General features: G+C 31.0%; 1 protein-coding gene across 8 annotated transcripts in view; it reads left to right on the top strand.

Annotated features, from left to right (window-relative positions):
- LOC122849204 (scavenger receptor class B member 1) overlaps positions 1-25,484 on the top strand; it is a 192,162-nt gene that overhangs the window by 162,803 nt on the left and 3,875 nt on the right. For all 8 annotated transcript variants that reach the window (XM_044147835.1, XM_044147833.1, XM_044147830.1 and 5 more), the window contains 3 exons: positions 4,325-4,469; positions 4,561-4,815; positions 4,875-4,993. In XM_044147835.1, the coding sequence (XP_044003770.1) occupies positions 4,325-4,469; positions 4,561-4,815; positions 4,875-4,993 (519 nt within the window). The remainder of the gene's footprint in view (positions 1-4,324; positions 4,470-4,560; positions 4,816-4,874; positions 4,994-25,484) is intronic.

A 25,484-nucleotide genomic window follows, 5' to 3' on the forward strand; every position in this document is an offset into this window, starting at 1 on the left:
TGATTAATTTATTTTATTTAAACAAATTACAAGATATAGAAAAAATGTCTATGGAAAGAATGTTGTTTACATGTTAATTTATTAAGAATTAATTTAGCCAAAGAAATTAACATATAGGCAACATCCTTTCCTTAGCTAATATTTTTCCTATAGCTTCTTTATTATTTAAATAAACAAAAAGCTATTTATTTATTTATTTCAATGAATTCATTCACAATAATACGATTAATTACGAATATGACGAACTCGTCCACGGCTATCGGTAGCGTAGGCAGAGTCGGCATCGTAGATATATTCTTAAAAAATATTACCCCGAGCCAAAATACGAGAATCGGTTTCTGGGCATGTTTCCACTCAGCCGCTAGTAAAAAATATAAGCTGAGAAAAAAATACATGTAGTGCAAGGCCCCCGCTGGAGCTGGCCGACGATTGGCAACAAGTGCCAGCGTTCACTGGTTCTATGGACTCGCTATTCCCTTTCTTGTTTGACCCACTCCATACGACCATCTGTGCGCACAGCTTATGCGACTCTCTGGTGAGAGTGTCGAAGTATGGGATAGAAGTCTAGCGTAATCAGGACAGACATCTAAATTGCTCATGGCAGATATGTACCAAGTCAACACTGACATTCAGGCAAGGAGATGTCAGTACCGAGGCCACGCACAAACCAGTGGTATTAATTAGTGGTCTTAGTCAATTAATCCTACCGGCTTATAGACCACTAATTATTGTCAGGAGCGCGAGATCTGCCAAATCTCGTTACAATGTCCATGTGCCCTAAATGAACGCACCCGCGTGTGTGTGTGTGTGTGTGTATGTAAAGACTGACAATACAGTACAAGTTCTCAATAAAGCCGTGACGGGCGGTTAAGGGAATATTTTTTGAGAAATTTGCTTCCCCCACCACTCACTCATTAATGCGACTAGTGCAATTGAAATCACACGTTCTCAATAAAGCCACCACCGAATTTTTGTTTTTATGTATGTTATTTTGTCATATCTGCTTTTGTTTTCACGTGTTATGACTGATAATACGTAATAATAACTTATATAATTTATTTTACGTATTATTACGTTAAGTAAAATAATAAATTTAATAAATTTATAATACATATGTACATATTTATTTTTTTTCGTAAAAAGTATCATAATTATTAATTAATTATTTATTAATCTGAATAATAATAGAACTAATGCATAATAATTATTGATTGTAAACAAATTAATTAATAATAAATAGATAATAATTAATAAATTGATGTGATTTGTTTTTTTGATTTTTATTTTTCACCTCTTTTACAAATGATCTTATTGGGAACGTGAGTTTAAAATTGACGTATGGCACAGAGGTGGGGGAACCTTCGGGCACAAATTAGGGAATGCGGTCTTATTGCGTGCGGTTTTATTGAGAACTTGTACTGTATATTAAAGCTGTTCCAATATATTGGTGTTTTTTGACTTTCAATCTAGTATTGTAAAATAACAAGGTCTCCAAGTCCTTTTTTTTTCGTTCTCGATTTTTGGTTTAACCTCTCAAAAAGTAGTAAACTTCAACGATTCATTAAAAAAATTACAAGGCACAACAAAATTCAGAAAAAAATCAAGACTGTGTATTGTTATATTTCGCTAATTTACGACAATAATTTTAGCAATAGTTATACATTTTCTACCAGCACTGGTAATTCCTCAAATTGATCAATACCTATATATGATATTTATAAGTTCGTATAAATTAAACAATTGACATACCACTCAGTACATCAACGAGTCAGATAAAGTACTCTTCTATTGACTTTTATCGATTGAAGTATCATATCAAAATAAATACTTAAAAGAAGGAATAATATTGAATTTAAAAAGTACGTAAAGTAAGCACGAACATGAATATAAATAAAATAGAAAAAAAAATGATGAAACAGTTGCTGAAGCAACTGTGCCTGCCCTGCGGGGGGAATTTTAATTTCTTTATTGAAATTCGTGGTTACAAATTCATTTTATTTTCTAATGTTACAATGATTACTGTTACAACTAAAAATTATTTATCGATTTTGTTTTTTCCTTTCATATTTTCTTTAGTAAATTTAGTATCTTTACTCGGTTTATTAAATTTTTTTTATTCAAATTTTATTTTACTTCATAATCGCTGTCTGCTAATGTTATTGTTCTTTTTTTTAATAACCGTCCTGTCCTTGCATATATAAATTCTACTACATTTATTGCTATTTTGTTTTATACATTTTATTGATAACGGTACCGCAATCAATCCATGATATTTATTTGCAGCTTCTTTAAAAAAAAATGCATCTTATTTTTTCACTTTCATCACATATATCCATGGTAAATTTTTTACCAGTTCCTCGTTCGTTTTACTATTTCTTTATTTCACTTTTATTTAGTATTCGTGCCCGAATTGTATCACTGTTTTGAATTTTTAATTTAATTTTTTATGTAAATTATATTCATTTCTAATTTTTGACTTACCATATTGTGTTTAATTCTAAATTTGTTATTTTTGTAATTTTCTTTTTCATCAATGTATTTTTTGTTGTATTTTTATCACTCAGTTTTATTTTTTTTTCTTCATTTTTGGATTGTTTACTTCTTGTTTTCTTTTACCCATTTCGATTTTATTGGCTTATGATTTTAAAAATTTCGTTGTATCTGTTTTCAAATTGGTTAAAAATGATAGATGTTTTTTTTTTTTCTATTGATGATGTGATGTTGTTCCATTGTTTTTGTTTTTATTTTTATGTCATTAATTTTCGGTTATTATATGTTGTTTTTAATTTGACTGAAATGGATTCTGATTATTCTTCACATTATTATATCTTAGGTCACATATATTGTATTATTTTTTTCTGTTTTTTTTTTAAACTTGTCATTTCATTTTTATTTTTTTTGTGATTTATTTGATAATTTCTCTTAGATTTCCATTCGCATATTAGGAGGCGGTAACATAATTAAAATCATATTTTTTTTATATATATTTAGTGTTTTTTCTTCCATATTTTTCCATATTTATCATATTTTTCCTTATATTCAGTGATTTTTTCATGATATTTTGCTATGTTTTTCTATATTTTCCTTTATGTTTACTAATGTTTTCCCGATATTTTCTCATTTCATCGTGTTTAGATTGATTAAGGGACTTAGAAAATTTTCGAGGAATCTACTATTTACTGATATTTTCCCATATATATCGTATTTTTCTTCATATTCAGTGATTTTTTCGTCTTATTTACTGATATTTTCCCATATTTATCGTTTTATTTTCCATTTTCAGTAATTTTTCCTTCATATTCAGTGATATTTTCCCATATTTATCGTTTTTTCTTTATATTCAATGATTTTTCTATATTTTTCTTTATATTTAATGATATTTCTCATATTTCTCATATTTAGATTAAGGGACTTAGAAAATTTTCGAGGGATCTACCATGGTTGGGGGGGGGGGGGTCCAAATGAAAAGCGAAAACAATAGGAAATTAAAATTCCCTAAAAAAAAAAAAATTTATCTGGAACATTAGATGATAAATTTTACAATTTTTATAGAACAAAAACTGTATTCCATTTGATATATTGTTATAATACTATGTAATATTCAGTTTATTGTATGTGACATATACCAATTCAATACAAAGAAAAAAAAAAAACATCGAAGTAAATTATATCGGAGGCATTGAGCGAAAACAAAAACGGAAACCCTTGTAGTGAAGTATGTGGATTTTAGGGGACGCACTGAGAAAAAAAGTTGCTGAAAAAAGCAAAGTTTATCTTGAAAATTTTAGGCGTTAAGTTACAAAAAAAATTTAATAATGTGAGAAATTTTTCTTTCATTTAAGCAACTTTTTTGTTTAAATTTGAGACTTTTTTTATTTTTTGTGGAAGAAAAAAAAACTAATTAAAGTAAAATTTTGCTAAACGGCAAGCAACCTTATCGTTCATATAATCATATCAAGACTTAAGTTGATCAAGTTACGTAGATGGTATATTAATTTAAAAGAATTTTGATTTTGTACAAATGATATATCAGTTAATTTGAAAAACTTTTGGATTGCAACTTTCTTGATGACTCACTGTATAGAGCCGTAGTCCAGGATCGAACTCGAGAAGTTTGGGTGGAGAGCTAAGAACGCTATGGACTACTCCAAACGAGCCGATTTTTATATCTTTTATTTTCAATTTTATCATGGAAAATATAATATAATTAGTTGAGTAGTTTTTTTTTATACGGTCTCAAATCAATAAAAGTCCGACGTGCGTTAAGCAGCTTACGGCAAGTTTTTTCAATACGTTTCTTATACTATGTTTCCTTATGTTACAGAGAAATGGAACTTTGGATGAGGTTTCAACGATTTTCACGGGCCACTCAGATATGAAAGAATTCGGACTTTTAAATCGATTAAATGGACTCAATAAACTCCCCTATTGGTCTGAAAAACCTTGCAATTCGATTACGGCATCAGAGGGTAACAAGAAATAATTCTTTAAATCTCCAAGTATCGTTGAACTTGAATAAAATTTATATAATAATATTCAAAACAATTATCTTTTTTTTAGGTTCTTTCTTTCCTCCTCGAGACAGTACAGGGGAAGACATCGTTCGTCTTTGGGATAAAGATCTTTGCCGAGTTTTACCACTGAAATACCGAGGGCCTGTCATTAACGCAGGCATTAATGCAGACTTTTATACGCCCATAGACGACGTTTTCGATCCTCCGAGCGCTGAAACTCCCGATAATGAATGCTTTTGTCCTGAAGATCCAAAAAGCTGCCCACCAAAAGGCTTACAGAATATTAGTCCTTGTCAATACAGTAAGTATCTTGCATATAGCATGCATGAAAATTATATGACTTACTAAATTTATTTTCAGGCGCACCGGTCTATTTATCATTTCCACACTTTTACAAAGCAAATCCAAAACTTCTCGAAGGTGTTTCGGGCTTGCAGCCGAAGCAGAAATTGCATGAAACTTACTTCAAAATACAACCGGTAATGTAAATTAATATATGCTCTTGGAAAAATATACAACTCCAAAACATTTTTACAATACATTTTTTTTGGAATAACGATATTGCCATTGAAATTGAAAAGTTTGTGCATTGTCCTTCCATTCAGAAAGATTGTTTTGAGTTTCAAAACAAACTATCTCAATACACTCTTTAATACACATTATACACTCTATTACAGAGTAAATAGTCTCTGAAAGCTGTTTTTAGAGGTTCGGATCTTCTTTTTTTTTTTTTTACGAACAACTACCATCGACCGGAGTCGAACCCATCTACATATGAACCTGTCTCAATTCTAAATGTTGAAAGCAAGTGGCCCTCAGGCAACGCACGTTAACATAGAAATTGAGCAGTTTTCATCCTTATGGCGAAACAATACCCTTGGTTTCAAGTGAACCCTAACCTATATTTATCGATGGAGCAGACTGCTGCCTCATCTATAAGTCCCAAAAGAAATTGGATCCATATATCGGCGCAGCCGGTCAAATTTTTACCTTAAATCTATATAACTATGCTTTACAACATATAGGGTTTCATATATTTTAATTAAACAACATAAGATATACATAGAACCCAATGTTTAAATAAAAAAAAATGTGTGTATTAGTAGTACGCCCGAGGGAACTGAAACTCCTTTCGCAGTCTATCGAAATTTTTTATTATGTGGATGGATATAGGGCCGAGTTTTTCGTCAAAAATTACAGTTAACTATACGAATTAGACTCGTCGGTAGTTGAGTCGTGAAAATCTTATTTGACCTGCCAAGTCCTAAATCGACTCGACCAGGAACCAATGGATTCAGTTACCGACTACATATTTTCATATGTATAGCTCCAGTATTGAAAATATCAATCGATACGTGGTTATTTCTTGGTTAATTCAATTTTTTCATTGCTCACTTAACTGTAATTGTGGACGAAAAAACCAGCCTTCGGGGGTGAATGAGTGAGAAAAAAAATATAATCAAAAAGGTTTTCCGATGCTTTAGTGGAAAAAAATAAAAAATCAAGCACAATTTTGTTTTGTTTTTGTTTTTGTAATGTTACTTTTTTTTTTAATTGAGTATCTAAATCTTTTGGATCTTCCATTTTTTTTATTGATTATGCCATTTTTTTTCTCATTGATCAGTTAACTTTTGAATTTATAATAATTTCAATAATAATAAAATTGAATCAATTATTAATGATAATAATAATTTTAATAATCATAATAATATTAATAAATATATTGACAATATCATAAAATTATAATATTATTAAAACTACTATTAATATTATTATTATTGATAATGTCATAAAAATTATTGTTATATTTATACTATGAATATAATAATAATAATAATATCAATGATAATAATGTTAATAATATTATAATCATTATTCATATTATTGTTATTATTAATGTTATATTGATATTAATATTATTATAAATCTTGTTATGAATTCATAATATTATTGTTATAATGTTATATTGATAAAATTGATACCATTGGTATTATTGAAATTATTATTATCATATTCATACTATTAATATATATTGATAATATTATCGATAATATTGATAATGTTAATAATAAAGTAAAAAATAATAATATTTTTATTATCATATCGATATTAATATTATCAATATCACTGATATTATTTTATTATAATAGTTATTATTAATAAAATGAATACTATTGATATTATTGAAAGCATTATTATCCATACTATTAACATAGATTAATAAGTATAATATCAATAATTTCAATGATATTATCGATCGATAACAATAATATTAAAAAGACCTGGTAACGTTTGTTGGGGCGTGTGGCCCGCGTTACCCGTTGAAATTTAAAAATTTTCAATACTCCGGCTAGGGCCATGATTATTTCAAATTATTGCTGAAATATAATTTAATGGTTTATCAACAATAACATTACTCGAATCAAGGCTTTTTTTTTGAGCCTTATAAACATTTTATTTCAACTCTATGATGACATTTTTTGGTCCGTTTTTTTGATTTTTTTTTTTTCGGCGAGTCATAACTTTTGTTACGATCAGGATAGGGAGTTCGTGTTAGGCTCAAATTATGCGCCTTAGAAAAAACTAATGACGGCATTGGGGTTTTTTTTTTTCTCTCAATAACAGTTTTCGAGCAATAAAATTAAATATCCGAATTTTTTGTCAAATTTTTAAGTTTTTTTTTTTTCTCAAAAACTATTGTAGATAGGGGAAAAAACCCATTATGCGGGCGATAGAGTTTTTTGAGTCGCATAATATAAGCCTTATACGAAGTCTCTCTTTTGATTTCGCGTTGAGTTATTCATTGCGCCGTTTTTCAGTTTTTTTTCGGCGAGCCATAACTTTTGTTATAATCAAGATAGGGAGTTCGTATTAGGCTTAAATTATGCGCTTAAAAAAAAATATAGTGACGGCATCAGGGGTTTTTTTTTCTCTCAATAACGGTTTTCGAGAAAAAAAATTAAATATCGGAATTTTTTTTTTTCAATTTTATAGTTTTTTTTTTTTTTTCTCAAAAAACTATTATAAATGGAAAGGAATTTTGCAAAGCGGGCGATAGAGTTTTTTGAGATACATAAATTGAGCCTAATACGAAGTCTCTAGTACGAAGTCTCTACTATGATTTTGCGTCGAGTTATTTATTGCGCCGCTATTATAACTTGTAAAATTTTCACATAAAAACGTATGTACTATTTTAAGTTACATAAATAATAATTTAAGAATAATGAAATATAAAACAGAAAAGATTTACAAACAAAAAACCTTTGGTGATAAATACTCTCTGATGGATAGTTTAGACACCACAAATTTTTAAGTAAGAAAAAAAATTTCTTCAAAATTTACATTTTAGTTTTTTGATTAAAAACTATTATCAATAGAGCAAAAAACCTAGTACGCGGGCGATAGAGTTTTTTAATGCGCTTCTTTTGAGCCTAGTACGAAGTCTCTCGGTTACTTAGTTCGTAAGTTATGAGCGTTTTTTTTTTTTCGCCGATGGATTCAAGACTGCGGCTGAACCTATGGCTCCTAGCCTCCGTTATATTAATAATATTCATAATAATAATATCAATGATATTAATAATGTTTATAATAATAATATTATGATTATTCTGACGATTATTACTATTAATATTATATCGATCAGCTGGGCAAATGAATGAGCGAACGCACATACACAAACATTCATTCCAAGCACATCATCTCTCCTCTCACTCACTAATACTCCTCCTACTAATGCCTACTCACTCTACTATACTATATTGACAAATGCTTGGTTGTACGCTTGATGGTTCGTACAGCTCGCGTGGTCGTACAGCCCGAGCGGTCGTACACCCGAGCGTAACTCGGCCGACACACATTTTTTTTTCTACTACCCTTCGAAAAGAAGTTTCACTTCAATAATTATAAATTATATACAGTGTACATAGTATTGATAAATTTCTTATGAAATATATTAAAAGATTATATGCTTTTTTTTTTTCAATTTTTTTCTTTTTAAATATTTTGAAAAAAAAAAAAAATCAATTTTTAAATTCAAAAAAATGAAACAAAATTAAAACATATCTTGGTAAAATTTCTTTTTGGCGTATTTTAGAACTAAAAAGTGAAAAATTTCAATTTTTAACGAAATGTTCGTGAAATAAAAACGTCTCGGCCCACTCTAATTTTTAATCGAATATACGTCGATTGAGCACCTTAATTTATGAAAAAAAATTCATGTATTTAAACTGGGGTTTTTTTTATGAAAGAAGAGAATTAACATTAAAACACTCTACTTTACCCTCTAAATCACGTTACAAAATTTTCAAAAAAAATCAGGCTTCATAAAAAGCCAAAAACAACATATAAAAAAATTTTCAACTCAATCCGTGAGGGTCAGGCAGATGACCAGCTGAAGTGATTCAGAATGCACCATATGCATTAGACCTGTCCAGAAAAAAAAAACTTTTTTTTGTGCCCTCCTGAGGTCTAAATTTGTTCTTTGTGATAACACAAAAGAGAAAATAAAAAAAATTTTTGTTTAGGATTTTTTTTGAGCCTGCTAATTTTTTTATATTTTTTTTTGTGTCATCATAAAGAACAAACCTAGACCTCAGGAAAGCACAAAAAAAAAAAAACTTTTTTTTTTGAACAGGTCTAATATGCATACAATAACAAATTATAATGACGTCTCAAACTTGAGAAAGATTGAAACATATATGTGAAATTATTATAATTTTCACATAATTAATGATAACAATATGTATGCAAGCACAAATACAATTTCTAACTTATGTTTAAATAAGCTATTAGGGAAAATAAAAAAGCATGCACGATTTTATCGTATGAGATAATCTGATCATGGCAATTCTACAAACATAAAAAAGTTTGTAAAAATTCGCCTTATAATATCCGTAATTATAGAAAATAATGGTTATTACAATTATAATTTTCATATTATGATTTACAGGAATATTTATGTATGTATGCATGCATATGTGTACAAATACAATTGTTTTTAAAAGCCCAAAACTTTGTATCATTTTTGAATGACATCATGCAATATAATTTTATATCGTGCAATTTTACTATATATATATATATGCATATATAAAAATATTGATTATATATATTTAAACATATGTAAATATTAAAATAATTGTTCACTAGATTCTATTTATTCTGCGCAAGATTTGAGTTACATGCTGAATATTGTAACATGACATTTCTGCCAGTTATCTTCTCGGACCGCTTGTTACCGTCATTTTACCTATAAATTGTCCATTTTAATAAACCAAACTAAAATCCAATAATCCAACATATATAATAATAATAATTTGTATCCAGAAACGTATTTATTAAAAATCAGGGGTTTTCAAATCACCTTAAAACCCGAAAAAGGCATAACACAATCTCGCGCTCAGAACACATTCATACCTGGACAATAATATAATCAAACAATGAATAAAACAACCGAAACAAGGAATCTAGAGGAAAGCCGCAGGGTCGCTCAGTGTGTGGGTTTTGGTAGAAGGGCCGGATAAAGCTGTTATAATAATTGAATTTTGAAAATAATAATTGATAAATACCCCAAAATAATAACAAAAGAAACACAATTAATTCATTTACTTTATATTTATTTATCAAACAAACTCAATTATCAACGTAACTCATTTAGCCAACGTAACTCAAATACAAAATAAACTAATCCATAATTATCTCAAAAATCCTAATCTAAAAGGAACCGCGTCCAACAAAATATTAATTAATTAATAATTAAGAAGCTAAATCTAATAATCAAAAGTATCAAAAGTATCATAATCAACTCGAGGATCCGCCTTGAGTTGATCATCAAAATCCAAGTTAAGCAAAAGTTGATCCACCATGTTCAACATACAAAAATAACCTCAAACTCACCGTCGCCAGACGACTGGTTAAAACAAAGGTCCAGTCAGTCTGACGTCTCAAAGACAAGAGAGCGAGTTTTTCACTCCTAATTATTTAACTCAATTTTACATATGAAAAAGAGGGGGGATTTGCCCTACTCTAATATGACTTGATGTTGATGATGTCGCTAGTTGAAGAGTCGAACCATTGTCTATGTGGCTTAGTCTTTAAGGCAACGAGAATCGTTACAATATAAAAGACCATGCAAAATTCACAACAACTATTAGGAACAATCTATTAGGAACTACTAGAAATCTAGAATATAAAAAACGATGCTGAATATAAAACACCATGCAAAATTCATAACATATATGTAATTTTTTTTTTTTTGACAACTTGATGTTACAAAATGTAAACAAACTAGTATTTTCTTCAATCTACTTACATACAAAACAAAAGTGAAATTCGATTTTTTACTGTTTGGCACAACACAGACTCTTAAAATTGTTTTTTAAAACTTTTTTCTTAATAATAATCGATTCTTCACTGTAATTGATTTTTATAATTATAATCTCTACAAGCACTCACAACTCACATCATGGGCTCCCAACCTAAATTTTATCCCCCAAATTGCAGAAGCGTTGTTTGTGCCATCTAGTTTTACGAAGAATGATTTTGATGATAAAACAAATTTTATTTATAATGTTACGTACCAAAAAAAAGAAAGAATATGTAAAACCAAAATTAAAACAGGCAAATAATCATAGAATAATTAAAATAAATCAAAACGAATAATTAATATTTTGTAAGGCCTTCAAAATTTGTTTGTTCATTAAAAATTGAGTCGTAAAAATACATCTGTAAATATAAATCGGTAACTTGAAAATTCGTCTATGTTTTACTAACTTTTTTAGAGTTTTTTTTTGTATTCATAAATTTCTTGGTAAAGGTCCAATATTTACCATGTCATACCGAAATATTTAATGCTATATTCACGAATAATTTATATAGCCTTCGTAGAATATAAAATAACTCGTGAATACACTGTGAAATATTCAATCTGCAATGTAATAATTCCGCGATAATTTGATATTTTTTACATAATATTCCCGTAATGATAAATTCCTGAATTTTTTCCATAAATACTTGACATCACTACGACTCAAGCACGGTATCTTCTAGTTGAAACTCTAGAGCCTTACTTACTTAACCACATAAATAATTTCAGTTCACACCTTATGGTGGTCACTCACGTATATGTCGTGTCTCTCGCATTTAAAAATATTATAATTTACAGCAGAAAATTGTCCATCTTTCAAGATGACATGCCCAGAGTTGGTAACATGCTTGTAACTGATCGATTCGGTTTTCCGGGATTACCAACTACTATGCGCACAGTAGCACTGCGTAACTGATAATCTAAGTATTCCCAATGGGCACCCGGTGTTTGAAACAGCCCATCAGTCACCGGTTTTCAAAAGCGCGAAGATCAGAATGGGCGTTCTTCATTTTTCACCGCGCATTGTTCAAATGCCTGCGTTAGAACAGATTTCCAAAAACAAAATACAGCATCAGATCAATGGTTTGCAACCATGCGTAATAACCGATTTCAGCCATAAAGAATTTGCGATTGTTTCTCGGAGACATTGGTTTGAAGGCCTAATAGCTTCTCGAAAGTTTCATTAGGAATGCCAGCGAAGGTTCTAGGATCTTTCAAGAAGTTCCAAACATCCTTTACTCCAAATCCAAAAGGAGTTTTCTGAAACACCTCGACTCCAATAAAGTCAAGGCCAGGTGATTTACCATTTTTTAAAGATTGAATCGCAGTCGCTACATCTAGCATGTCGAATTTTGGAGCGTCCTGTGTTTCTGGTGCAATCCTTATTCTTTCCTTGAGGGCGCGTTGTTCCGGTGAATCTATCTCTACTTCGTCATCTGAGACGTGTGTATCTAAGAGATACTGGGCGGTTTCCAGCATCGTTTTGGTCGTTTCATTTTCCTTGCGGAGAGTATGTATTGCACTGTTGACGGGGATTTTCCCAGCCCGTACCACCTATGGATGCTACAAAGTCATGCCAGTATTGAATGCGCGTAGACCTTGTTGCATCCCTATATTTACCTAAAGTTTTCTTATATGATGACACTCATTCTAAATTATTTTTATCTTAACGGACCTTGCGACGTAATTGGCAAACTGAGCGCCTTTGCTCTTCGAGTTCGTCTGTCAAGGGTTCTTCTTGCGTATTGACTTCTCACAGGCCTTGATGAGTACCTCTGTAAGTGTCTTTGCCATTATTTCAACATCTTCTGCAGAATCAAGTTAAAGTGCTTTCAGTTTGGAGCGTGACGTACGTTAAACCGATTAAGAGAAGTCCCGCGATTGCCTCGATCCACTCCTGGTGCTCCAAGTCTGATGTCGACAGCTACATGGTCGCCAGTCGTCAGTTGCAAGTTGCTAATCATCTGATCAAGTCCAGTCGTTGCTAGTGTTATGTCAATAAAAGACGATCCCCTAGCAGTGCAATACGTTGGGCTTTGAGCAATGTCATTAGCTATGACAAGCTTATGCTTCACAATAAATGCTTCAAGCATTTTTTCTTCTTCGTCAGTCTTAGCACCGCCCCAGAGAGGTAAATGTGTATTAGCATCTAACCCTATCAAATCTTTCTGCCCCCTCAGCCGATGAAGAAAGCCTTTCGAAAGACGACTGAGGTGTTTCTCCCGCTCTTATCCTTGTCTTTGCATTGGAAGTACACTGACACAGCGTAAAAGGAGAAATTGGAAGCTCGGATCTCAACTCAGGAACAGTGTGAGTTACTGAGCTCTGAAATAAAAAGACCTGCATATGATGGATTACGAATAGAAACTGCAGCCTATAGTGAATTCCTGAAATCTGTAAAAATTGTATTAGAACTTCCGAAACCTGGAATGGTTTTTTTGCCTTGAAGCGTTATGACATATGGTTCTTGTAATAACAAAATGTCAAGATGCTTTGCAGCAATTAGCCCCCGAACTTCACCAGACACAACTGTCGACCTGGCCATGTTCAATTGCATTACTAAACGATTTCCCTCTCCTTAAATGCAAACCATGAGACGGAGTTGGAGCTGGAGCTCCAGAAGAACGACGCGAGACTTTTATATTTTTAAAGGGGGTTACCACGGCCGACTCAAATTTATTTCTTATTCTATCTAGAACTACCCTAACTTCTTTAGTGATGACTGCCCCACTAGACTGTGTTGTCTTCTCTTGGAGGGGGCGAAGATATACCGCAGGCGTCACTGACGCACCAGACAAAACTTGTACGGGATGTTGTTCCCTCGTTGGGCATTTAGCCATACTATTCCTCGTTGGGCGCTTTGCCATACTATCGCTCGTTGCCTCTGGACGATGTCTGATAAAATTGTTAACTGGCCCGTTTTAGAAATGCATGGGACCGATTTTGCTTCCGAAAGAATTTCTATTAATCGACTTTTTCATATTGGTGTGTGATTCAAGTTTAGTTAGAATAAAGTTGAGGAAAGATTAGTGACCTGTGAATAGAATATAGATTTGTTACTTGGATATTGAGATAGATAGCAAGGCTTCGAAATAGTGAGAACTATGTATCTATATATTAAAAAGTCTTTCAAAATTCTGGTCAGAGTCAGAGACTTTTGGAAAACAAAGTTCTGAAATAGTGAAGACAATGTACTTATATATTAAGAACTTTTTAAAAAATTTGCTGGTGGTCAGTGTCCATGGTTATTACATAAAAAAAAAAACTTTTTGTACTAAGCAAAATACTTAGTACAAAAAAAAAAAAAAAGAAATAGAGATCGCGCTGTAGTAGCCGACACTACATCACGTCCCCATCTGAAATGGAATGGTATTAATTAAAAAACATCTCCTGATTATGTTTTTATTATGATGTTGTTTTATTGTCAATACGTGATGAATGTGAATGAATGAGTTAAATGATGATTAACAATTGATTTAATATTTATATTTTTGGCTGCTAAATAATTGAGATGGTATCACTAAGAGTGTTCGTGATCGAATGAATACACCTCTCAGTGTATTTTCATGGCGAACTTCTTCACCTTTTTTTTGGAGGAGGAAAAACATGTTATTTTCTTATATAGAGAAATCTGTGTCTTTTGTGAATTGCGAGAAGCATCCTGGGTGGCTAAGGTCGCCCAGAGCCCCAAACTTCTTGCAAGGCAACATGTATTGCATTTTCCACGCTTTCTCTATATTGTTTAACCGACATCCTTTCAAGATGTTAAAGCCAGGGTTTCAGGCAAGAGCGCTCAAGCCGTTTGTTTATTCATTTTTTGTCTTTTAACCTTGGGTTAGAACCCTTGGTTTTACCTGGCAGCGACCTCGAAGGTCGCTATTTATTTTTCTTTTTTTTTTATTTTATTTTACCCCGCAAGGCTTCTCTGTTAGTGTCTCTCAATTATTTACACTGCAAAAATATTACAAATTATTCGAGAAGCCGTCATCCGACGGAACATACTCCCCCCGTTGAGAGGGTGACGATCAATATATTGTAATGGTATTGATGTGCCATGAAACATTAAATGGCATGTATTACAATTACATTTACAATTTTTTTTTTTTTTTTAAGAAAATTTTTTTTTTTTTAAAAAACAATAATCATATTTTAACATTTTTAGTTGTGAGTGACAATTCGTAAGTTACAGTATGCGACCACCATGGAGTCGTCTTTTGTTTTAGTACTCGAATTCTCGCGAGGATCTGGAAACCATGGAAACCAAGATCAGTACCGTAAATGAATATCCAATTTAATTTATAAAGTATTACATGATTTTAATCAAAAAGAGTTTAATAAGTTGTTACGTTAGATTGAATGAATTATAAGGAATTTAATTAGACCTCTACACATAGCCACGACTAGGCGTGCAAGCTATGAAATTTCTAACAACTTTACATGTTGTCTCAATTGATGTTACGTTATTATTATACTAAAATTAACATGGGCAAAATAAATTTATTAAAGATCGAGAGGTGATGGACACAGCAGTTCTGCAGAACGTTTAAACACTCCATGGGCTGTCTTGACCGATGCTGTCCGCACCACCCCATCGTCTCCAGGATGAACTGCTATCACACGACCCATTGGCCATTGTAGGCATGATACATTTTTGTCCTTGATAAGGACTAGAGTGTTTATTTCCAAGTTTGGCTCGTCCTTGACCCATTTGTATCGTTGTTGCAATTCATGTAGATACTCAAATCGCCATCGATGCCAAAAGTCTTGTCTGACCTTTGTAATATGTTGCCAGATGGTTAAGCGATTCGTTGGTGTACACCGGAGATCTATTTCTGGTTCTGGAAGTTTACCTATGGGTCTACCGATCAGTATATGGGCGGGAGTGAGAGCAGAGAAATCGTTTGGATCTGAGGATAATAGGGTGATTGGCCTGGAATTTAAAACACCTTCTATTTCAATCGTAAATGTTTCAAATTCTTCATAGGTGAACAATGACTCACCTACAACTCTTTTTAAGTGGTGTTTAAACAATTTTACCATTGACTCCCATAAACCACCCTGATGGGGTGCTAGTGGGGGATTAAAATGCCACGTTATAGGTTCCGGAAGCACACCTGTCGCAAAGTCATTAACAGTATTTTTAAATTTGTTTGACTGCAATAAATTGTATAATTCTTTCAAATCATTATTCGCACCAACAAAGTTTGTGCCATTGTCAGAAAATATGTGACGTGGTGTGCCCCTTCTAGCTATAAAGCGTCGCAGGGCTCCAAGGAACCCCTGCATCGTCATATCTGTTACTACCTCCAAATGCACCGCCTTCGTTACCATGCATATAAATACACAAACATATACTTTTATTTTATTTCTATTACGGAATTTTTTCTCCTTTACAAAGAATGGTCCACAATAATCTATTCCTACTCTTTCAAATGCCATAGCTGATGTTACTCTCGCGCTTGGAAGATCGCTCATTTTATAATTTACAACCTTTGCATTAAATCGAGAACAATTTCTACATTTATGGACTATTTTTCTTATCTGGTTTTTACCATCTAGAACCCAAAATTTTTTGCATATAGAGTGTAATGTTGCTTGAATTCCGGCATGTAATTGTTGTTTATGTATTGATTTAATTATAAGATTAATTATAGGATTACGACTTGGAAGGAGTATTGGATGTTTGTGGTGGAACGACAGATTCGATTTTCTCAATCTACCACCTACTCTAAGAACACCTTCGTCATCCATGAACGGAGAAAGAACAGATGTTTTCCTTTCCTTTGTCACTCCACTCTTTTCTAACTCTACCATGACTGTATTAAGATATTTGGCTTGGATGCATTTTATTAATTTTAATTCGGCAGATTTAATTTTCGATGTGGTAATTAATCTTGCGGCCTTCCTACGGTGTCGAAAGCGCATGGCGTAAACAATAAATTTTAAAAGACGGCTATATGAATTGAATGGTAGTTGTTGCCAAAAATCTGGTTTGTCTTGTGGTTGAGTGAAAAGAGTGCATTGACCAGGTCTAGCATCAGAAAGCATGCATACGTTTTTTCTAAATTCTAATAGTGAACCGACCACCACTGGGGTTTTAGGCCATTCGTGTTCTTGCCTACAAAGCCAGATAGGGCCTGTAGACCACCTATTATTTTTCAAAAATGCCTTTGGAGATTGGCCTCTCGACAAGGGGTCGGCTGGATTATCGCCAGACCGCACATGACGCAACCCTTGCCGACAGATTTTTTTTGAATTTCAATGACTCTGTTGGCTACATAAGTTTTCAATAGATGACCCTGAGTACTGATCCAATGTAACACAATTGTGGAATCAGACCAGAATATTATTTTTGTTGGAGTAAATTTAAATGCTCGACTGGCCTCATCGTACAATCGTACTAGTAATTGTGCTCCGCACAATTCCAATCGAGGAATACTGCTATCGTCCGTGACCTTTAATGGGGAAACGCGAGATTTAGCACATAATAATTGATTAACGACCTTGCCGTCGGATAGTGACGACCGCATGTATAAACATGCACCATATCCAGCCATGCTGGCGTCACAAAATCCATGCAATTGAATATCTAAATCAGTTGTCGTTAGTTATGCGACGATCAAACCTAATGTCGTTTAATAAATTTAATTCTTTTACAAAGGATTTCAGGGATAGATTTATCTCAATCAACCTTTGCTTTCCATAGTCTTTGCATGATGGTTTTAGCATAAAGAATGACTGGACTTAATAGTCCCAAAGGGTCATAAATTTTCGCAATTTCTGAGACGACATGTCTCTTTGTAATTCGAGATGGAAGTACGATATCCTTGACAGCATATCAAATTGAATCGTTCTTGGGGTCCCAAAAGACGCCCAAAGTTTTGAGTGTATCATCTTTGTTTAACAAAAAATGTGCATTTATATTTATGTCTGACAAGTCATTTAATAAGCGGCGATCATTAGATGCCCATTGTCGTATGTTAAATTGACCGCTTTTCAGCAGTTGAATTAGTTCATCACGCAATTTTCGTGCTTCTTCGAGAGATTCTGCACCAGATGATAAATCGTCTACATATAAATCTTCCTTTAGAATTTTCGATGCGGCTGGGAATCGTTCAGCCTCATCGTCGGGTAATTTATGTAAAGTTCTTATGGCTAAAAATGGAGATGAAGATACTCCAAACGTCAATGTATTTAATTGAAATACGCTCTTGAATGGTTGGACCTGGCAATAGTAAATCGTTTAATGATTTACCAGTACTAGATTGAGCTGAAGCATCGAATACAACCCTGAGCTTTGTAGTGGCACTACTCATTTTGAAAACAGGATGATGAGGAAAGTAATAACCCTCATTATCGGGTGAAGAAACAACTGACATATGCCCGATATATTCTTGCATAACCTTTGTATATTCTGTTTTTAATTCTGGATTAACAGCAAATTTACGTTCTAATGATAGAAAACGTTTTAAAGCCGACGTGTATGAATCGCCCAAAGGTCGACTCCCATCGCGAAAAGGTAAACGTACAATATATCTTCCCTCTTCGTTTCGACTGACCGTTTCAATGAATTTATTCTCACATTCGACGTCTTTTGATTTACGTTTTTCTGGTACTATTTCTTCGAAGCACCAGAATTTGTGTATTTGTTCATCCAGAGTGGATAATTTACATGTCTGAGCCTCGACTGGAAGTTTGATCTTTGTGCAACCCGCTGCGACCCAGCCTAGCAATGGTTTTTGTAAATAAAAATGATAATTCGGTTGAGACAAGTTCAGTCTACCAACAGATAATAAAGCGATAGTAGGACCAGATCCGATGAGCATATCAACTGACCGAGGAATGTGAAATTCTGGGTCAGCTAATTTCAGGTTCTTTGGGATGTGAATCAACTCTCTCGGAAATGGCTCTGAAGGAGTCGCATCGACAATTTTCGAAACAACAAGAAATGTGAGTGTTTGTTGATAAGGATTATGATGAGCTTGAACGGTAATTTCTACTACACCTTTGGAAAAAGAGTTCATTGAGTTTATGCCGCCGATCGGCAATTTACATTCAGTTATTGGAAGATTTAACCGAGACACTAAATTTTCAGTGACAAAATTGGTCGTAGCACATGTGTCGAGAAGACAACGACACTGTATATATTAGGGTGGTTCTTATTTGGGTGATGGCAAAATTTTCATCGTGCCGCCCCCTAATATCGTTGAAAAAAAATTAAAAAAATTTTTGGGCTATATAAGAAATTTTTATTTTCATCCTAGCCACCCCCTATAAGAGTGAACTTTCCCGTTTAAAATACATGGAGTTTTCTTACTTCGACGTAAGAATCGATCTAAAAGCGTCAATTATGCATGGGAAAAATCTTTTATTATATTAAATCATCGAGAATGAAGTCTGCTTCAAGATAAAAAAAAAAAATTTATATGGGTCATTCCATAATTTTTTTATTACGCTAAAGGTTTTTTTTTTTGTTCGATTTCGCTAGTTTTCAACGTTTTCAATATAATATGAGTGTTATAACTTTATATTTTATATATTTAATGAAAAAAAATTCTAAATAAAAAAATCTATGGGTCATTACACGTAAACTTATGAAATGGGTCATTTTTTTACACACGTTTTTTTAACGTGATAGGATAATATTATATATAACATCAAAACAAAAATTGTTAATTTTTATATACAAAAGTAACTCATTTTTTCCCTTTTAAATAAATAGAATAGGTGAAATAAAAATATAAATATAAAAAATTAGGTGGTTATATCTTATGATAGTTTGTAAATTTGATTTTGTGATTTTAAAAAAATAACCTAAGAGAAAAATTAAAGCAGTACGTATAAGGCTCAAAAAAAATAAAGCAATACGTATGGAGCTGGAAAAATTTAAAGCTATACGTATGAGGCTTAGAAAATACAAAGCAATACGTATGAGGCTCAGAAAATCCAAAGCAATACGTATACAGCTGGGAAAAAATTAAAGCAATACGTATGAGGCTCTATATAAAGTCTAAAATAGTATTCTTTTGACTATAATTTTTGGTTAAAAAAAAAGTCACGGAAAAAAACCCGCGAAGCGCAGATATGCCCAAGTACTTGATGAATATTTATAATCACAATTATTCAGTTTATTATAGTGTATTAAAAAAGGTACTTTTTAGTTTAGAAAATAATTTTTGATTTAAACTAAAAAGTGCCTTTTTTAAGGAGTATAATGTATTACGTTCAAAAAAACACAGTGATATTCAAAGTTTCAATATGGATATTATTAGGATTCAATTACATATGATATTTCATCTGTCGATATTTATTGATTTTCAATTATTCAAAACCGTTTAAGGTACATTCTCAGCTAGATTTTGTGGGCGTGTCCTAAATAAAATCCTATGCTTTTTACATTGGAGATTTTGTCCTACCAACCCCAAAAAACCAAAAGTTTGAACTTTTCGTGATCATTTTTTTTGTGTTAACAATTTATTTTTTCCATTATTAATTAATCTTATGCAATATATTCCAATAAAAACCAATTATATATTGATAAAAACAATTATTCTATAATATTTATTCATTTCAATATTGCACACAAAAATTTTTTTTTGTTAGTATGCATCACTGATTTGTATCAGTATGAAGTTTTTTATTTATATCCAATTAATATTAATATTTATTATCAATCTCAATTTTATATAGTTAATAAAAACATTTTTAATAATATTTTCATTAATGTTTGCATTTATGATGCTCCATTATTTTGTAATCAAATTTCTTTTATGCAAGTTTAAATTTTCCCGCTTTTTCAATATTATGGCTCTTCATTAGAAAATCAGTAAAAAAACAACTTTTTACCACATATTTTTAATTAAAATAACGAAATCAGTTCTCTAACCCCATATAAACCAGGTATTAAAAAATTCCTTATTATTTTTACTATTATCTATCAGTTTTTCAATAAAATCTTATATTTAGAAATGTAATTTAGTTATGATCAAAAAAATTTCAAACATCCCCTCCCATAAGAGCCCATGTTTAACCTCTCTAAAAGTAGCCAACTTTAATTAATTATTATAAAAAAAATAAGTCTGTAACATAATATATTATTTCACGAAATGATTTATCAATATTTCAATTGAATACTGTATAAATTTTAAGAAATTCTTATATTCGGAAGGTAGCTGAGAATGTACCTTAACATACTAAATGCGATTAATATAAATAAAAATAAAAAAATATTAATAAAACAAATACAAATGTATTATATCGACACTTTCAGAGGATGTTATCATATCCCAGACAACATGTTTTTTTATTTGGTTTTTATAGAAAATTTTTTCAAGATTACGGGAAAAATACGGGAAAAATTCCTATACATGTGCAGAGTGGTTAAAAATGGAGTTGAAGTATGGAAGAAACAGCTATTTTTCGGTTCTCTATCGTATAGATATTAAAATAACGATTCATTCTAAAATTTATTAATATCAATCAATGAAGCTCGTCAAGGAGAAAAAAATGTTTTGATAAAAATTTAGATAATAATTTATAAATTTCAATATATATATTTTTTTGCAACTATAATAATGGCTAATAATAAAACTTTTCGAGTAAAAAAGAACGACAAAATAAAAATTTCGATATATTCATTTTTTTTTTTTTTTTTTTAAACTGCTATATGTTTAACTGAGCAACTAGATTTTTTACTCATCTGATAGACTTTTTACTTAGTCTCCGTTATAGCCAAACGTATTTTTATCAGCTTAATTTTTCCTTCAGCTACATCTTTTCCTCAGCTAAATTTTTTCCTTAGCTAAATTTTTCCTTAGCTATATTTTTTACTAAGTCTCAATTATAGCCAAACAAACGATATCTACATATTTTTACCAGCCAAAATATTCTACTTAGCTACATCTTTTCCTTAGCTTTATTATATTATCAGTTACGAAACAAAAATTACCACCAATACCAGAAAAATATCGATAACTCGAAAAATATTCGTAATATATTAAAAAATTTTTTTTTGAACTTTTTTTTCTATTTAATGAGTTTTATCAATCGTTGATGTAAAATTAGGAAAAAAAATCGATATATTGAAATTTTAAAATCATTGATTATTGAAAATTACTGAACAACAATAATTGTATGAAAATGTTTACACATAATAAATCCGCGAGTCTAGATGGCTCACAAATTTTTTTTTTTTTTTTTGTATGTCCTGACCTTGATTCGAACCTACGTCTACCTAAACCTAGATAAACCTATCTTCCAAATGCCAGTGTCTTATCCCCTAAGCTATCGGGCGCTAACGTGACAGTAAATAAAAATTCGTATTTAATAAGAAAGACGTTCAACTGATGCAAAATAGAAAATTTTTTTAATGATAAGTAGAATAGTTGAAAATAAATATATACAAATAAAAATAAAAAAATAAAAATATTGAATAATAAGATTTATTACATTTATTAATATATTTTAATTAACATGTTATAGCAAATAGCTAGGAATAAAATAAGACATGATATTTCAATTGATTTTAATTAATTTGAATGAAAAAAATTTATACTTTCTTTCAATCCGTCTTTTCGTTAGCTACGTCTTGTCAATGAGATTTTAATTGATAAAATACATGTAATTTTATTTAAGAAAAAAAAAAAAAGGGCCAAGAAAAAGCGGTAGTTAAGAAAGAAATGTAGCTAAGGAATTAATGTAGCAAATAAAATTATGTTTTCACCAACATTAATTCCTGAGCTACATTTTTTCGTTAGCTACTGCTTGTTCTTCGTATTTTTTATTTATCCAATAAAATATATATTGTTTCTATTCTTGAAAGAAAAAAAAATTCCAAGGAAAAGCAGTAGCTAAGGAAAAGATGTAGCTAAGAAATTAATGTTGCCACAGAATTATGTTTTAAGGAATTATATGTGCTCGAAAAATAATTTTTTGGCAACTGTAATTCCTGAGCTACATTTTTTCCTTACCTACTGCTTTTCCTTGGGCTTTTTATTGATTTAATAAAAAACATACATGCAATCTTATCTCTTAAAAATATTTTTAAAAAATAGCCGATATTTTTTCAATTAATTATTATATTGTTTTAAAAAACTTACTTCCTTAGAACAAGCAGTATTAAAAAAAAGTGCTCCGAGAGAAATTAAAAAAGCAACTCGATTTTCTCAAGGCATCACCTAATTTGACTTCGACTGAATTTGGCAACGATGACGAAGTCAAATAAGGGAAGCCTTGAGAAAATCACGTTGTTTTTTTTATCTTATCTTGTGGTACCCTGTGAATTTCACGGGAGAAAGCTAATTTGAAGCAATTACGAGATATCAACAGGGCAACTCGCACTAAATCAAGGGATGCCACTAGATTTTATAAATGTATCCTCAGGTTTTGAAATAATAATACTGAGAAAAAGTGAGGGTCAAGAATATAGCTATAAAATTCAGAAAATCACGGGGTAACACTCAAGGTTTCTTTTTTTTTATTATAGATTTTATTGTTTTTTTTTTTATGTTTTTGCAACAAACTTTCCAGTAACACAACTCATACCAACTTTCGTCTTTAGCTTCGTTGCACAGATGCAGCAGCTGCTCTCTTATGTAGGCCTGCATTTTTTGCAATAATACGTTTAGCAGCTCCACCGTCTAAAATGTCATCAGTTCCGTTTCTTGCTGTAATATTTGCAGGAATTTAGAATAAGCTATATTGTGTTTCTTGCAAGCTGCATCCAGTAGATATTCATTACAACATCACCTCGTGGTAAACGTTTTTCTAGCTTGGTTCCTGAGTTTCAATATGGATTGCTGGAAAGATGCAAACTGATTCGCAGTTTACTTATGAGTTTATTGAGTAATTCTATTCCATTATGCTTTATATTTTTTGTTCTATTTTTATTTTATATATGCTCAATCATAGATGATGTGAGGTTTATTTTTTCGGCTATAAAACGAGTAGAGTAATACGACTCTAGCACAGTCCCTAACGCGTATGAACTTTGTCATAACTACAGAAAAAAAGAGTAATGGTTTAATAGAAAAAAAATTATGCGTGTTGCGAGTACGCGCGGGGGAAGTGAAACTTTTTTTGGAGTGATTGAAGTTATGACTCTATAAGTTTCTTTTATTGATTTTTCTGTTGTTTTTGACAATTTATATTACGGTCGGTATTCATATTATTGTTCATTTTATTAACTATTTGATATATATTTTTTTTTTTGTTATGAATTATCGTTGTCTAGAAGGATATCGCTGTGAACGTTTAGTACTTGATAAAATTGTAGTTGTTTCTCCTGTAGTATTTGATCAGTTGAATCAGGATGGCAAACTTGAGTCTCGACGACTGATGGACTTAGATTGGTTTTTGTTTTTTCAAGCATACCTATTATAATAAACATTAGTTTTAGTAATAATATTTTTGAATTACAATTTAGTCAAGAATAAGTATTAATATTACCATTTTCGTTTTGATTATTTTGATCAACATTCAATTTGTTTGGATCATTATCCATTTTAGATTCATCAGGGATTTGTGATGATAATGACAATTTTTCCGTCTCTTCACAACGTTCTGCGTTCATATTGAACAATTCTAAAAAGAGATTAATATAAAATTTTTTTATCGTAATATTTTTATATATGTACTCATGAATTTAATTATTATATTATTATGCATATACAAAATAATATAGTAATATAATAATATAATATATATGTACACATAATAATATAAATATGTATAGGTATTTATACATGAATGGAAACATACCTATACATTCATGTACTTATGCATGTGGTTTTTCAATTAATTATTATATTTATATTTATTTATTTATATTATTATTTTATATATATTATATATAATATATATATATATATATATATATCCAGTGGTGGTTTCGGGGACATTTTTTTTTTTTGCGATTTTATTCAGTAATTGAACTTTGTACATCAATGTACATTCATGTATAAGACGATTTTATTGTATACACCAAAATAAAAAAATTTTCATCGTTTGGTACTTTTGAGGACTATCGTTATGACACTGTTTCAACCCTTCACTTACCTTATTTATTCGAAGCCTTTGTATTTTAGTATTGTGTTGGCATGAATTTAGAAGGTACAAAAAATAGATGTAGTAAATTTTACATTTTTAATACATAAAATTTAAGATTTGACACAAGTCCTCAAAACAACCGATGCATGAAGAATTTATCTATGTAATGGTGGTTTCGAGGACTTTTCTTTTCAAAATTTAATTATCCCTTTAATATAACCAAATGACTGTTTTGACGGTGGCAATAGTCCTTGTATCTATTGATTAATACTTATATTGAATAACAATTCATAAAATGTATCAGGGCCATATGATAAGACTTCTTTGTTATCGTTTTAACTTGATGTCCCCAAAACCTCCGATAAATTTTTTTAAAAAACTATGTAATGGAGGTTTCAAGGACTTTTCTTTTAAAAATTCACTTATCTTCTTGAAATAAATCAATGACTGTTTTGACGGTGGCAATAGTCCTTATATCTATTGACTAATACTTATATTGAATAACAATTCACAAAATGTATCAGGGCCATATGATAAGACTTCTTTGTTATCGTTTTAAC

This window comes from Aphidius gifuensis, linkage group LG2 (assembly GCF_014905175.1).
Source record: "Aphidius gifuensis isolate YNYX2018 linkage group LG2, ASM1490517v1, whole genome shotgun sequence".
NCBI lineage: Eukaryota > Metazoa > Arthropoda > Insecta > Hymenoptera > Braconidae > Aphidius > Aphidius gifuensis.